Source organism: Notolabrus celidotus, chromosome 10 (assembly GCF_009762535.1).
Source record: "Notolabrus celidotus isolate fNotCel1 chromosome 10, fNotCel1.pri, whole genome shotgun sequence".
Lineage (NCBI taxonomy): Eukaryota > Metazoa > Chordata > Actinopteri > Labriformes > Labridae > Notolabrus > Notolabrus celidotus.
This window is the reverse complement of record NC_048281.1, coordinates 35,410,288-35,427,214: the sequence shown is the minus strand read 5'-3', so window position 1 is coordinate 35,427,214 and position 16,927 is coordinate 35,410,288. Positions and strand designations below refer to the sequence as shown.

At 44.1% G+C, this 16,927-nt stretch overlaps 1 protein-coding gene across 5 annotated transcripts in view; it reads right to left on the bottom strand.

Annotated features, from left to right (window-relative positions):
* dgkh (diacylglycerol kinase, eta) overlaps window positions 1-16,927 on the bottom strand; it is an 88,354-nt gene that overhangs the window by 28,425 nt on the left and 43,002 nt on the right. For all 5 annotated transcript variants that reach the window (XM_034694618.1, XM_034694617.1, XM_034694621.1 and 2 more), the window contains 7 exons: window positions 14,863-14,995; window positions 7,490-7,596; window positions 6,720-6,845; window positions 6,086-6,188; window positions 2,706-2,868; window positions 2,505-2,613; window positions 245-466 (listed from right to left, as the gene is read on the bottom strand). In XM_034694618.1, the coding sequence (XP_034550509.1) occupies window positions 245-466; window positions 2,505-2,613; window positions 2,706-2,868; window positions 6,086-6,188; window positions 6,720-6,845; window positions 7,490-7,596; window positions 14,863-14,995 (963 nt within the window). The remainder of the gene's footprint in view (window positions 1-244; window positions 467-2,504; window positions 2,614-2,705; window positions 2,869-6,085; window positions 6,189-6,719; window positions 6,846-7,489; window positions 7,597-14,862; window positions 14,996-16,927) is intronic.

The following is a 16,927-nucleotide window of genomic DNA, read 5'->3' as shown; positions in this document are numbered from 1 at the left end:
ACAGAAAACAAATGGAGAGAGAGAATTCAAAGACTGAGAGAATAAATGCACACAGAGAAACAGACTCAGGGAATTCCTCCTCCTCTAGTTTTGAACCTAATCTCAGGTGAAGCTGAGGATAAACTGTCAGGCACTATTTCCAGCGTGTGCTCAGCCCCCCTCCCTGTCAGGCAGTCTGGGCGCCCCGCTGGGTCTGATGCTGTGTGCTGATGCGTGTGAAGATCTGTCAGCTCCTGTGAGGTACCTGGCAGTCGTCGGCTCCTTCAGGCGTAGTGGGGCAGCTGTGTTTGGGTGGGATCTTAATCTCGTAGGTCATGATGCTCCAGCGGTCCAGCATCTTGGTGCTGGCCCTCTCCAGCTTCTCCAGGATCTGAGGCAGCTGGGTGTCGTCGTCGCAGGACGGGCCCCAGCCCAGCACCCGGGCCAGATCGTTACCCGTACCCAGAGGCAAGACCCCCAGCTGGCACTGGAACACATGAAGAGGGTTTATGTGACATGAGGGAAAACAGACCTGCTGGATGAGGTCAGAGTGTGTGTGTGTGTGTGTGTGTGTGTGTGTGTGTGTGTGTGTGTGACAGAGTGAGTACAATGTGTGTTTATGTGAGCTGGACAGGAGCAAAGGCAGAAACCTCAACATGCACAAAGATCCAAGAAGACTAAAGGTGCATTTCGACCAAGAGTTCCGGGGTCTTTTAGCCCCCAGGACTACTTCCCCCTGAACTAAAAGGTTCCTGTGCCCCCATTGTTGTCTGACCGCGGGCTGAAGTCCCGGGTAGATTGTGTAAATCAGGCCAGTGACGTATGGAGGAAAAAAAGTAAATGCACTACACCACCAGACCAGTAGAGGGCAGTAACACAAAGAGGAATGCCATTCATCACAGATGACACCATAGAAGCAGACGGACAGGCAGGTATCATTATGAGCAACACAACAGTTAGCCTGTTAGCATGAAGAGACTCAGCTGGTCTGTTTTAGATGGTGCTATATTTCATCACAGATGGATTCACTGAATCAACACGTGAGAGGAGATAAGCGCGAGTAGCAAAGACGTTTCAACACGGCTTTAAAATCCTTTGACACTCAAAAAGTCGTGATCGCAGAGATCGGCCGGTGTTTTGGTTTAAACAGCGAACCTGTTAAATTTGACAAAAAAAAAAGGAAAAAAATATATTTTTTTAAAAATATTGACCAAAAAAAATATTGGAAAAAAATTTTTTTGACAAAAAAAAATTTTCACCAAAAAATGTTTTGCCCAAAAAAATTTTGACAAAAAAAAATTTGACAAAAAATTTTTTGACAAAAAAAATTTTGACAAAAAAAATTTTGACCAAAAAAATTTTGACAAAAAAAAAATTTGACAAAAAAAACCAGCTTCAAAATCCCTCTGACTCAAAAAGCCTTGGCAGAGATCGGCCGGTGTTTTGGTTTAAACAGCGACCCTGTTAACTGGAGACTCTCAGCCGGATGCATCCCTCATAAACGTCTTTAGACCATCATTAAATATCTGATGAGGATATTTTGAAATCTTAATAAAAACTAAACTAGTTTGCATTCCCAGGAACTCCCTCTGTGTTTCAACAGCTGTGTAAACTCCACAAACACTGACACGTTCAGCTGAAGGTCTCCAGTTTACAGGGTCACTTTTAAAACCGGAACACCGGGAGGAGAGACGCATTCACGGTGGGCTGAGAGAAGACTACTGTTACAAGCTGCTAAATCAAGAGAATCACAGCTTCTTCTTTTGAAAAGTACACACACATACAAAAAAGATAGAACAAATAAAAACTAATGAAAGAAAGAGAAATCAAGAGAATCACAGATGGAAAAGACAATGACTGTGAATGGTTTTTGGAAAAAATTGACAAAAAAAATTTGAAAAAAAACATTTTGACAAAAGAAAAATTAAAAAAAAAAAATTGAAAGGAAAATTTTTGAAAATTTTTTTTTGAATTTTTTTTCTTTTGAAAAATTAAAGTTTTGAAGAAAAAAAATTGAAATTTTTTTTTTTGGGCAAAAACAAAATGAAAAAAAAAAATGCCAAAAAGAGAATCCCAGCTTCTACTTTTGAAAAGTACACACACATACAAAAAAGATAGAACAAATAAAAACTAATGAAAGAAAGAGAAATCAAGAGAATCACAGATGTGTGTGATGTTATTGTGGACGGCGGGTGGAATAAAAACACTGAGGTTAATCTACCATCAGACACGTTCAGCATTGCAGGCCCCGCCCCCTGAAAGTCCTGGGACCTTTGAAAAGTACTACCCCCCTAGCAGGGGCTTTTTAGGGGGGAGATTATCTACCCCTGAACTAATATTTGGACCCTGGGTCCACTGTTTGAAACGCCTTAAATGATCTGCAAATGTCTCTGAGAAGTTTCTATGTTTGGAGAATCAAAGATGTGTCCCCCTCATTGAGTCATCTGAGTTTGTGATTGTGGATTTATGAGTCCTCCATCTTTAGTCCTGCTCTCTTTACTGACCCCCATACTTGTGGTCTGTACCTGTTTGTGAAGGTTGAGTTTGTCGATCTCAGAGAGGACCCAGCCCACGCTCCCGTCTCCTCCACACACCAGGATCCTGAAGTTATCAAACTTCTGAAACAGACGCAGCCTGACGACAACAAACAAACACTTGTTTACTCTTCCTGCTGGCTCAGATGACGACTTCTTGATCCGCTTTAACTTCTGTCTCGTTCTCCTTACCCGAGGTGAGGTCCTCCGTTGACCAGGTCGAAGACTTGAGCCGGGTTGAGGAGCTGCTTGAAGCGGCGCAGGAATTTCACGCCCTGGTTGTCTCCGCTTTTGGAGTTCACGAAGACCAGGAGGGGGCTGGCACAGGACGGGGGACAGGTGGCCTTCCAGAAGCCTGAGGAGAAATCACGACAGAGAAGAGAAAACTTTTTTAAAGTTATATTTTTGGGCCTTTTTGCCTTTATGATAGGACAGCTGAAGAGAGATAGGAGATGTGGGGAGTAGAGAGCGAGGGGAGACATGCAGGAAATAGTCACGGCCAGGAATCGAACCAGTGACCTCTGCGCCGAGGACTATAGCCTCTGTATGTGGGGCTCTTAGACCGCTAGGCTACCAGCGCCCCACAAAACTTTTGATCTGAGCTCCAGAAACAACATTTATATTGCAGAGAATAAAACCAAGACTTGTGTGTTTCTGCTTTTTGTTCTTTTGCATCAAAAGTGGAGGCGGTACTTTCCATGAACGCTGATGAGCTGGGATAGTTAATAAAACCATGAGTACTTAAACATTTGTTTCACTTCTTCTGATGGTTTGGTAACTCAGATGGAGATCATCCTTTTTGCACTGAATCACATCTAAAGAAGGAACATTTGCTCGAGGATGCAGGAGCTTTAAGTAACGTTGCACGATGGTAGAGGGACATGTGTTGTTCACCGGTCAGAGGACAGAGGATGGAGGAGAGAAGTAAGGGAATAAAACAGAGGAATGATAAGATCTTAAGACCTCAAAGGTGGACATGATGTGGTTAAGGTGGCGTGCTAATGTTGCTAAAGGCCTTTCCACACCTTTTCAATCATGCATATCTACAAACTGCTACCTTTTCACTCTCTTGCACGTCTGTCCTGAAGATGGGACTCCTCCTCTTTTACTCTTCCTCCATTATTTCTGCATTTAATGTATATTTTGAGGTTTCACATGCAGCCAAAAGTCTGAAGGGTTCCTGGACCTGAGTTCTTTAATGTTCTATAAAAAGGGAGCAGACAACGACTCCAACTAGAGCAGCGTCACTCGATGCAACAACCGCTGTGAAGCGACTCTGTCATCATCAAAGTCTGAACGCAATAAAACACACGGGAGGCGGGCACATGCAGAAATCATGTGCCTTCATTGTGGAGCAGAAACACACACACACACACACACACACACACACACATGCATAAGTATGTACATTAATCTAAAGCAACAAGAGGTTCCGTGCGCCAGCCTCGCTCATGTTAGAGCTTCAAACGTGTGTGTGTGTGTGTGTGTGTGTGTGTGTGTGTGTGTGTGTGTGTGTGTGTGTGTGTGTGTGTGTGTGTGTGTGTGTGTGTGTGTGTGTGTGTGGCAGCGCTGTCTACTGCTGGCACTCCCTCCCCTACATCCTCCTTCTCCTCTTCCTCCTGATTCTCTCTGTCTCCCCTCTTCGATTTTTCCCCTCTCTCTCTCCTTCTTTCTCTCTTTCTCTCTTTCTCTCTTTCTCTCTCTCGCTCTGTGATCCTGTCAGAAAAGGATGGGCTGAGAGAGAGAGGGAGAGAGGGAGCGGGTTAAAGAGAAGGGAAGAGAGAGGCGAGGAGAAGAGAGGAGGGGAGGGGGAGAGAGTCACATCGCACCAGCACGTGCCATCGCCCGCCTCCCAGCCAATTACAAGCAGACTCCCCCGTTTCCCAGCATGCATCTGGGGCAGAGGGGGTCCTGGAACGTGAGGAGATGCAGAAACACCAGAAAAGGATGCATTGTCTTCCTTTGTTCATCCTTCTCTTTTCCTGCTTCCTCCTTTATCCTCCTCTTTTCTTTGCCGTTTCTTTACCCGTCCGCCAATTAGCCGACGTCAGCGTGTCTCAGACTCAGTGGGGAGTGTGTGTGTGTGTGCTGCGTGTGTGTGTGTGTGAGCGAGACCAAGTAATCCAATCACACATGCTTATCTGAGTCTGACTCTCAGGTGTCCGTCTTCATCTAAAAAGGCACACACACACATATGCATACAGCAGGTATATGCATGTATGAACACACACATTGTGTCGAACAGAGCGCCCAGAGGAAGCCTCGGGGTATTCTGCAGCCATCTGCAGACCTCCTCCTCTTCCTCCTCCTCCTCTTCTTCTTCTGTGGTGTCTGCATGCTCATGTGCTGTCATGGGTTGTGACAGGATAAATATGCGAGTCTATTTTTACGGCCGGTTTGACGGCAGCTAATCACGATTCTTCTCACACTCCCGTCTGAAGATGCTGATCTATTTGAAGCCCCTCTGAAAGATGGGAAACTGTTGGTGGTATTTTTAGCCTCCTCGTTATGCAGAAAGAGATGATTCCTATTTGTGCAGCGGAGACACATCCTGCTCTCCTCAACACCCTTTATGAAATCAAAACATGTGGACTGTCTCAGATTCTGGACTCAGGAAAGAGGTGATTTAAGATCCTGTTATGTGGTACCTCTGAGGTCAAAGAAAACCACCTGAAGAAGAGGATTCACTCCGTCCTCCAGAGAGAAGTGGGCGTCGTGTGAAGGTGTGTGTGACTGATTGGACACTGATGCATGAGTGTATCATCACTCTCTCCTCCTGCATGCGGCCGAGTGAGAGGTCAAAGTTCAGAGAGAGAACATCAGCACAACAAACGAGTTGAAATCTCATTTACTCATCTCTGAGATGTAGCGACCGCTTGCAGGTGCCGACCTCTGACCTCTGACCTCTGGGTGAGAAAGAGTGATTGCATTGCTCATAACTGTGTGTCTGTGTGAATGTGTCCCTCCAAGCCTGAGAACATGGTGCTCAGTTGGAGGAAGGTAGGCTTGCCGGGTTGGAGGAGAGTGTTTGCCCCCAGGTGGAGGAGTTGAAGTATCTTGGGGTCTCAGTGTCTGCTGTGATGCAGACTCTGTACCGGTCTGTCGTGGTGAAGAGGGAGCTGAGCCAGGTCAATCTACGTTCCAACCCTCACCTATGGTCATGAGCTGTGGGTCGTGACTGAAACAACAAGATCTGGAATACAAGCAGCTGAAATGAGCTTTCTCTGCAGGGTGTCTGGGCTCAGCCTTACAGAGCGGGTCAGGAGCTCAGACTGCATCCCGAGGAGCCAGATGAGGTGGTTTGGGCGTCTGGTCAGGATGCTTCCCGGCCGTCTCCCTGGTGAAGTGTTTCGGGCATGTCCGTCTGGGAGGAGGCCACAGGGAAGACCCAGGACATGAGATTCTATCTCTCAGCTGGCCTGGGAGTGCCTCAGTATCCTCCCAGAAGAGCTGGTGGAAGTGACCCGGAAGAGGAGTGTCTGGGCTTCCCTGCTGAGACTGCTGCCCACGTGGAGGAAGATGGATGGATGGATGTAAATGTGTGTGTGTGTGTGTGTGTGTGTGTTACCTACCATCTGAGTCGATGCTATTGAGCGCGGTGGGTGGGATGATGGAGACTTTGCACTGACCGAGGGGACACTTTCGAGGGTAGAGGTCCATACAGGCTGTGTGCACCTGCAGCAACAACAAGACACGCATACATGTCAGATTAGTGCTCCAGTTTTCGGGGCATGATTCTTAATTATGCACAAAAGATAGATTATATTTATTTATCTATTATTTAAAAGGACCATGCATATCAATTAACACTTCTGTAAAAGTGCCAGAGTTAGCCAAAAGGCTAGTTTACATCTGTAGTCCCTTGCAAGATGTTAAAAAGGCTCCCTAAAAAGATCCAGATTAAACAAAGATAAGTAAAATAAGATCAAAATAAGAAGGTAGAGATTATATTTCTGGATTGCTTGATAAAGGGAGTTTTTCATCCTTTTTTATTCCAATTCTGCAGTTTTTACTGATGAAACCGCAGGATGCAATCTGACGTCACATACAGAGAGGAAGAACAAGCGTGCAACAAGCTGATGGCGTCACCGGTGTGGATGTTTTTCTCTAATTCAGAGGAGAACATGAGTGCAACTTGCAGAACAAGAATTAAGAGAGGAGAAGAAGAAACGTCTGACGTGGATGCACATGAGACAGATATCTTACCATGGCTTTGCACCAGAGGCAACGCCAGTCCTGCAGCCTCAGTACGCTCCCACACGTCTTATCACACACGGCACACTTGGCACTGACGGGCAGGTTTCCTTCCAACCACTGGTGAGGCATGGCAATCTGAAGGATCACACACACACAGAAACACACACATAAGATGACAGAGCAAGTTTGTCTTGATCTATCGTTTCTTCTCTGAATCAACGTGAACTTTTCTCTGCTTCTGCTTGTTTTGGATCTCCTTGTTTCAAACTGTGATGCATCCTGGTTGAAGGAGATTGATCTTCTTGGTTTGCATTGATTAGAAAAATTAAAATGCATGTATCTCTGAAGCCCCTCTCATCCGCCTGCAAAGTCAGTATTTGAGTGTCCCCCCAGGATCTTCGTTTCTCATGGTGGGAGGAAACAGAACTTAAACCATCACAGCTAAAGTTCAAACTTCCTCATGAAGCTGTGGCACTTTAGCTCTTTAGAGTCTAATGCTTTACGATCAGCGGTCTGAGATGTGAGCAAACACACAGGAATGTTCGGGGGAAAGCTCTGGAATAAAAGTCATGAGGGAGTGCATTAGGGGGAAATCACATTTGGCTGTTTTTACACATGAAGCTAATCTAATGCATCAACCTTCAATGGGCCACAGGTTAGTGCTGACTGTGACGTGCAGCCGTCTGCGAGGTGTGTTAGTGAGGCATCAACAGTCCTCAGTGACGTGTGTGTGTGTGTGTGTGTGTGTGTGTGTGTGTGTGTGTGTGAGACAAACTCACCCCGTCCTCGTCCTCGATGATGTCCTTCCCGATGGAGGCCAGGGTCGTCCACTTACAGTTGTTGGTGGCTCTGACTGCACAGCGTTTGTGCGCTTTGAATTTGCACACTGAAACACACACAAAGAACACATCAGACTTCAATCTTTAGATCTCTGTTTCAACTTGAATGAAAGTGATACAGGGGGGAAAATAAATATTTGATCACCGACCAACCAGCAAGAAGTCTGCCTCTCACAGACCTGTTAGTGTGCCTTTAAGAAGCCCTCCTAGTCTCCCCTCATTAGCTGTTTAATGTCACCTGTTTGAACTCATTACCTGTATAAAAGACACCTGACACACACTCAATCACTCAGACTCCAACCTCTCCACCATGAGCAAGACCAAAGAGCGGTCTAAGGACACCAGGGACAACATTGTAGACCTGCACAAGGCTGGGATGGTCTACAGGACAATAAGCAAGCAGCTCGGTGAGAAGACAACAACTGTCTGCTCAATTATTAGAAAGTGGAAGAAACTCAAGATGACTGTCGATCTCTCTCGGTCTGGGGCTCAGTGCAAGATGGAGTATCAGTGATCATGAGAAAGGTGAGGGATCAGCCCAGAACTACACGGGAGGACCTGGTCAATGACCTGAAGAGAGCTGGGACCACAGTCTCAAAGGTTACCTTTAGTAACACACTACGCCGTCATGGATTAAAATCCTGCAGCATGCGCAAGGTTCCCCTGTTCAAGCCAGCACTCTGTGTTACCCAGCGACCTGAAAGATCTGGAGAAGATCTGTAAGGAGGAGTGGGTCAAAATCCCTGCTGCAGGGTGTGCAAACCTGCAAGAACCACAGTAGAACTACAATAAAAATGACAGACCTCTCCTTCCTTGTAAGTAGGAAAACTTACAAGGGGCTCCATGCAAGATCTCACCTCGTGGAGTATCAGTGATCATGAGAAAGGTGAGGGATCAGCCCATATCTACACGGAAGGACCTGGTTAATGACCTGAAGAGAGCTGGGACCACAGTCTCAAAGGTTACCTGTAGTAACACACTACGCCGTCATGGATTAAAATCCTGCAGCGGGCACAAGGTCCCCCTGCTCAAAGCCCAGTGACAGCCCCGAAACCTGAAAGATCTGGAGAAGATCTGTATGGAGGAGTGGGCTAGAATCCCTGCTGCAGGGTGTGCAAACCTGGTCAAGAACTACAGAAGAACTACAATAAGAATGACAGACCTCTCCTTCCTTGTAAGTAGGAAAACTTGCAAAATCGGCGGTGTATCAAATACTTCTTTTCCCCACTGTAAATGTAAAAGTCTAAAAGGCTTTTATTGAATGTCCAGGTATTTTCAGAGGTAGTTTTAAAAGCGTCCAGGCTAATTATATCTTAAATACTTCATCCTCAAATTTTCTCTCCAGAAAGAGTGTGAAAACACCGAGAGGACACTGATGCACGACTCAGAAACAGACACGTCCTGCCCCTCATAAATCAAACCCTAATGAGATGTCAGTGGGCGTAATTACTCCCCTCCCTAAGCCGGCTCTGCTCCGACAGACTGAAGCAAAGCGTGAGGACTTAGCTCCACATCACAGATCTCAATCCATTTATCTCTAACAAGCAACAGCAGCTCCAAAACCAGGCTTAAGAGAGAGCCGCCTGAACCCCGAGGCACACAGGTGGACCGGGTGGATCCAGCTCCGTGTTAAAGACCGCCCCGCTCCATCCTCTGGATTACTGAGAGAAGACACATCTGTGCAGCCTCTGGAGCTGACAGAGACTCACACACAGCTTACAGTAGAAGCAGCTCTGGTGTTAGGCTCTTTGCTCGGTGGTGAAAGTGAAACCTGCTGCTCTTTAATCCACATGCAGTAAGTGGACTCATCCCAGATCCTGAGGGATTAGCAGATCAGGAAGATGAGGATGAAGCAGACCACACGGTGAACACTGTTTGGTTTTACTAGTTTACAACATCCAGGACCTGCAGGCTGACGCGCACGATGCTGGAGGGACTCTGAGCTCAGTTTCTGGGTCTCTGTGAGCTATGAATTTCATTTGGCACAAGAAGAAGTGTGCAGCTTCAATCTCATTACACTAATAAAAGGATTACTCTGATTAGAAGGTTTAGGTTTCAAGGTGTGTGAAAACAGAATATGGAGCAGCTAATCAGGGAAAAGAAACCTCTGCATGCTTTTCTTTGAAACATTTATTAAAATGTATTGCAGATATTTTGCAACTGAGACCTTTACTATTCAAAAAGGAATCAATGCACAGATTTTGCATGAAAATGCACGATAGATGATCCTGAAAGAAAAGCTTGCGGTGGCTGGGAAGTGCAAATTCCCAAAGGATGAAACACTTTTGCAAAGCTGGAGACAAATCTATATTTTAGAGCACCTTTCATAAAAATCAAATGCAACCCAAAGAGCTTTACAGTGATTGAAAAACAAGAAAGAAGCAGAAATGAAACAATGGCAAGACATAATAGGGGAAGATAATAATAATAAGAATAAAAATAATAAGAATACAAATTAAAAATAAGAACAACATAAAATAAAATAGAGACCAATGCACACCAAAAAATAAAATAAAATATGTGTAATTAAAATAAGTTAAAGCATCAAAATTAAGAATAAAAATAAGGCAGGAGAGCCCGTTACTCTCAGGAACACATTTTGAAGTATTCCCTTATCAGTGGAAACCGGACTGTCAATGTCAAGTTTTATTAATTCCCTGGCATCTTTTATTTTGAAAATACAGAATTCGATCACTCCTGAATCACAAATATCCAGAATTATTGTTACTTTTTAAAATGTTGTTTGTTTTTTATTTTGAAAGGACTCAACTTTCCTTTTTGATAAAGCTTATAATTAGAGCTGGATCAGGCTTGGACCAGATTCTGTTATGCTGCTATAGGCCTAGACTGCCGGGGGAACTGGCGCACTGACACACTGGGATCCTAGCTCACCCCCTCATCACTTACTTTAACTCTTCCTGTCCCATTAAAGTTACTAACCATAGACCTTTCTGGAGTCCCTGAGCTCCCTTGTCTCGTAGGTTCCTCTGAGCTGCCGTAGACGTCCTCCTGCTGCGGACGTTCTGGACTCCAGCAGCAACAGCTTCTACTACTCGTCTCATCACTATCACCTCTCTCTCTTCATCTCCCTCTATCCCTCTCTCCAACACGGTCTCAGCAGATGTGTGTCTAACATGAGTCTGGTCCTGCTGGAGGTTTCTGCCTGTTAAAGGAAGTTTGTCCTCACCACTGTAACTAGCTAAATACTGTGATGTGCAATGCTCATGGTGGATTAAGGTGGGGTCAGACTGAGTCTGATCCTGTCTTGGTGTTGGGTCTCTGTTCATAATCTGACATAGAGTGGTCTAGACCTGCTCTGTTTGTAAAAGCATCTTGAGATTACATTTGTTGTGATTTGGCGCTATACAAATAAAGATTGATTGATTGATCAGAATGACCTGTGATTGGCAGGAGAGTCTAACCGCTCACTCATTCACTTCCTGTATTTGGTTTATTTCTTTTCCAGTAGAATCTGCTGTTTGTAAATTTGAGTTCTGTCTCTTTAAAAGTGTTTCATCCTTTGTAAATGTGCATTGCACTTCCCAAACACTGTACAGACTCATCCCAAATTACCAGAAGAACCATATGCATGAATTTATGAGTTGAACATCTTAATACATGAATGCTTAAAAATCATTTTAAAAGAAGCAACAGAAAGTATTTCATCATCTCAGGGATTCAGCGTCCTCCCCGTCTGCTCCTGCACTCCCTCCTCTCATCAAACATCTGCAGCATTCAAACCTCTTCGCCCTGTTGTCCATTTTTGCAAACGTGACGCTAACATCCAGCCTGAAATAATCTCCTGCTGCAGATTAACCTTGGTGTTTGTTCGACTCCTGTGTAATCCTGTGTTTACCTGCTGCAGGTGATCTCTGCCCCGTCTGTCAGCTCTGACTCTCTGAACTTCTGAATGTGCATGATACGACTAAAGCTCTGAGGAACACCTGACCACTTCTCTTCTCTCTACCATGAGAGTGAAGCTGTTGCACCGCATGCAGTCGATTAAAAGCACAACACAGGTGACAGACGCTCAGGTTGTGATGCACGAGGATAAGCGAAGACTTCACATCCCTCCTCAGAACATCTGTCACGCTGCACTCAGCATGCATGAGAAGGCGTGAGGCCGGGTGGAGCTCCTACACGTTCACACATCCGTTCTTAAAGCAGGGCTGCTGCTCTGAACGTAAATATGGCATGACTGTTTCTCCTGAAGACGAACACGCAGGCGGAGATTGTTCTCGCCTTTCCCACCGTGAGAGATGAGCCACTTAGCTGACTCATGAATAATGTCTGAACTCCAGAGAGCTTCCAGAAACCCCACCAAACACACACACACACTCACACACACTCACACACACTCACACACACTCACACACGCTTGTTCTCGTCATTAAGCCGAACATACTAAGTCAAAGTCATATCCGGGAGCAACAATTGATGCTTCAATCTCGTCTCCCGCTAAATGCTATTAGAGAGCATTAGCAGAGCATTAAGAGGATCCAGAGGACATGATACCACCGGGGCATCACGAGCCAGACCAGAGCCAAACACTGTCTGCAGAAGTGTGTGTGTGTGTGTGTGTGTGTGTGTGTGTGTGTGTGTGTGTTTGTAGCAGGGTAGCACAAATCAATCCTCTGCCCGGCCTGTGCAGGAAATCGAAGGAAATTTAAGCCGTGTTGATTGAAGTGAAACTGTTTGTCTGTCTGAGCTCGACGTTTAATAGAGACACTCTGCAGCTCTCTCCTCGCCGCCTCTCATCAGGCCAACTTCTGCCTCCAGTATAGATCCAACGGCTCAATCTCAGAGATATAGATTAACAGGAGAGACAACAGATAGATGTGGAGCTCCTCGTGTCCGGTAGATACTTTGATGTCGTGTTTTTAGGGAGCGGCTGAGATCTCAAGAATCAGACAATCAGAGGAGGAGGTTTTTATTTCTGCAGCGTGAGGTCAAAGTTTTTGAAGTGAGGCTGTGTTTGAGAAACTGGATGGAGAACTGGGACAGGAGCTAGACCATCAAAACATAGATTGTATAATAAATGGACTTAGTATCCCTTCATCTGTTCCTGAAGTCCTGTTTTGAAGCTGATCGGTGGCAGGTGCCATATTGGAAATGCTGAACTCAACCTAACTTCTGTGGAGCTAATGTGAGGTAAAGAGGCGGGCCTTTAGCCTCCTCGCTAACAGCTACAGTGTTCCCGCCTGTCAATCAAGTCAGTCACGCCCTTATTTGGGCAAAACTCACAAGTTTAATATCTTTAAAATAACGAGATAATGAGAAATGAGCTCTTCAGACCTAAACTGTTTTTTGAACCAGACTGTAAACATGTTTATCTCTGCTGTAAAGATCGTCTCTTCTGCAGCCAGCCTCTAGTGGACACTCAATGAACTGCAGGTTTGAGCACTTCTCAGATCAGGTTCAGATTCAGACAACTTTATTGATCCCAAGAAGGGCAATTCATTTATAGCTTACTATACAACATTTAACATCAACAACACATCCATCATATATACATGCTACAAGCCACAAGCCAAGCACCGGGTCTGTACATGGGACTAGAAGGTCTGTGGAGGACAGCAAAACGTAGTGCAAAACACAAACCATGTGCTGAGGACCGGTTTGGAATCAGTCACCATCATATGGTCGTGAATCAGCGGCGCTTGTGTATGTGAGCCTGGGCGTCGTTTTGGAGGAGCTCTGGGGGGAGGGGTTAGACGGAGTCCTGAGGAAATGCTACATTCAAATTCATGCTAGTTTTATGTGGCTACCAACCCTAGCTTTAAGACTGGAGGTTGCAGCTTGGGCTATGACTTAAATACATAATTCCCGTGGATCACATCATTTTTCTGCAGGGAGATATGAGAAAAAAGGTCCCACAGTCATAGTGAAATTCCTTTTTTGGAATGGCAACAACCCCACAGCTTGTTTAAGAAGCCGACAGCTAACACAAAAGTTAAAACAGACTCAACAGAGAGGATTTAGATATTTTTAAAAGTGATCCATCGACATTAAACCACTCAGCTTCCTCAAGAAGGAAAAGCATAAACTTTAAAGACATGTTTTGGGGACCTCTTAGACCAATATATGTTGATGAAAAAAGCCTGATATGTCACCTTTAATGTAAGAAGTCAAGTTAAAATGTCAAGAAAGAAGTCACACTATCAGGATTAGAAGCAGGTGTCAAGAGGGTGCTTCTGGGTTTTATGCATTTTATTTCTAAAGACAAATAGTTCAGAATGAATGTGAGATGTCAGGATTAGTGATCAAAGTGGAATGACATGAATAGCTCAGATTTTGATGAATGCAAAGTCAAACTTAATCATTACTGACATAAAAAACTTGAGTCAGGAGATATTTTGACTTTGCTTCTTGATTCTTAGATGCAAACTACTTTTTCTCGTCCTCAGATTTAATATTCTAAATCATTTCTTCTTCCTTTTGTTGTCCGAAGCGTCAGGAGAGGTTAAATCTGATGTTTCTGTAACGACTGCATGTCTTCTCTTCTCCATCCCTCTCCGTCTCATTCTCTCCTCCTGCTCTGAATAAGAGAGGACCTCATTGAGGAAGATAACGAGCCCGGAGTGAAGAGGCTCTCATGTATGCACACACACACACACATATATATGCACACACACACATGGAGCGACACATACGCACAGGGGAGCATTAGCAGAATTAGATTGCGAGGATATGCAGATGGTGCTCATTAAGGTCTGCTGCCTGTCACCGACACTTCACACCGGCTACAGAAAAATCAACCTCTGATGTCAAAGCTCTCTCCTCTCTTCACACCCCCTCTTCACAGGTCTTTCACAGACGAGGTGAGGAGACGTGGCGTCATTCACAGCATCCATTAACAGTTTCTGCCCCCGTTATAGCCGAAGAGACGTAGGAGAGCTAAAAACAAAATCACAAAGCCTGAGTCAACGCTTACCTAACTCGCAGCGTGACAAAGAGCAGAGGGATCCGGGCAGACATACATCCAGGAGTCTGTGCCGCACTAATGGCAGCTCACCACAAGATCTTTTCACTCCTGATACCTCAAGCTGACAGTTTGACAGGCAACCGACTCCGTGACCTGGAGCTCTGCAAAGACCCAAGCTGGCTCTGGTACGTCCAAGCTGCTCCACTCGGACAGACATCCAACAAAGAGTTTCCTCCCTTCAGTGGAGCTTTTACCAAACAGCCATACATCTCCAACCTGAGACTACAAACTCCAAATGTATGTGTGATTTTTTTTACATATAAAGAGCAAACAGGCCTTCAGGTGTGCATCAGTAAGCGTGTGCGTGTGTCTTCATGTGTCACCTTACCTTCACAGGAGAGGCCGTGAGACGTGACGCCCGACAGGCTGTCTTTACAGACGTTGCAGAAGGTGGGCCGTGCATGGGAGCAGGCGTACCAGTTGTGCATCCCTGAGAAATGCTCCACGTTGAACTGTGCCGTCTGTGAAAGGAGAGGTCAAAACACAACACAAGATTACTCTGACTGGATTTGAAAGAGGATTTCAGCATGTCTAGGTTTTGTTGGGGTCTAAGTGACTGATTAGTGTAAACGTTATAAAGCATCCTGTAGATTGTTGCAGCAGACACTGAGCAGCTGCAGGATCATCCCAAGCTGCAGATGTATTCGATCCAAAAACATCCAGAAAAGTTCTTCTTCTTGTAACATAAAGATTCAGATTGTAATTCTAGGTTTCCACCAACATTGCAGAAAGGATCCCTACAGATAAAGACCTTCTTCTTCAAGAGTAAGACGCCTTTGTAACCAGCCTAATCACACCAATTCTAAAGTCTCTGCACTGGCTTCCAGGATCTTTCAGATTATTTTATTGTTTTGAAATCTCTTAATGGTCTTCCTCCTTCTTATTTATCAGATTTACCATATGAGTCAGTGAGAGCCCTCAGGTCTTCAGGTAGTGGACTTTGAATGGGACGAAAAGTTAGAACAAAGACTCACAGTGAGGCAGCTTTTTATCATCACGGCCCTCAGGCCTGAGGAACACCTGAAGATCTGAGGGCTGCCCAGAGCATCAACAGTTTAAAAGCAAAATCAAGACCGACCTTTTTAGTCTCACTTTAATCTGAGTTTTATTCTTATAACAGTTTTATTTCACCTTACTTTATTTCTTTATTTATGTCTTTATTTATGTATTTAATTATTTATTTATTTATTTATTTATCTATTTATTTATTTATGTCTTTATTTATTATATAGTTCAAATTTTAGTCACTTTTTAATTTAATTTAATTCAACAGTATTCATTTATTTTATTTTAAGTATACCATCTTATTTTATTTTAATGCTTTAATATTTTAGTCTTTTATTATCTTAGAAATGTATTTTATTTTGGTGATTTCAACTTCCTGTGTTGAGTTTTAACATCTTATTTTACCTCCAGTTTTTCCTCGTTAAGATATCATGAGAGCGTTTCCTGAGTCCGTTCAGAAACTCCTTTTTTATTTGTATTTATTTATTTATTTAATTTTTATTGTTATTATTATTATTGTTGCATATATTGTGTTCTTAACCTTAGGACTGTGAGGTAGGTTTGGGGTCGGGCTGGGTCTGGGATTAGGATGGGGGTCTTTTTATTTTTATATTCATCTTTTTCTTCTTTTTGAAGTTGTTTTTATGGACATCACTTTGTGTTAAAATGTCATTATATGAAAAGAGCTTTATAAATAAAGTCTGATTGATTGATGATTGATTACATCGCTCTCTACAACGCCACCAAACTCCACAGACAGAATCAGAGACTTCACCTCACGGCACACAGGAGTTGTTGATCTACTTTGTTTGTTTACTTGATGAACACCCGGCATCTCCTGAAATCTGAGATAATAAATTGCTGTTTTATCAAAAGGAGTCTAGCAGCTCTTACAATGTGATACATATAACAGCTGTTTTTAGTTTAAAAACTTCAACAAATAAGATCCATCTCTGCAGGAATCCTGTCTGCAATGATGTCAGTCATATATGATAAATATGTCAGGATGCCAGAGACAAAAAAACATATTTTTTTGGCGTGCTTTTGTCCTGAAAAATGATTGCATTGCAGACTTTAAAGCCGGCTTCACTGACGAAGAAGAAGTAGAAAGCATTAATGAACTCAGTAGAGTCAGCAGCATGAACACAGCTCAGCAGGTCTGCCATTGTTGTACCTATCCTCCTAATCAAACGTGGTTATTTGACGTGGGACGGGGCTGTGACGTAGGTTCTTAAAGGTTTGCACGGTCAGTCGCCCAAAATGAGACATGTTCTTTCTTAGACTCCAGAACGTGTAAAAATAAACACCAGGTTTAAGAATGCAGACAATCTTCTCTTCACTGAACGTGAGAACTAGGAGTAAACATGCAAAATGTGCAGCCTATGACA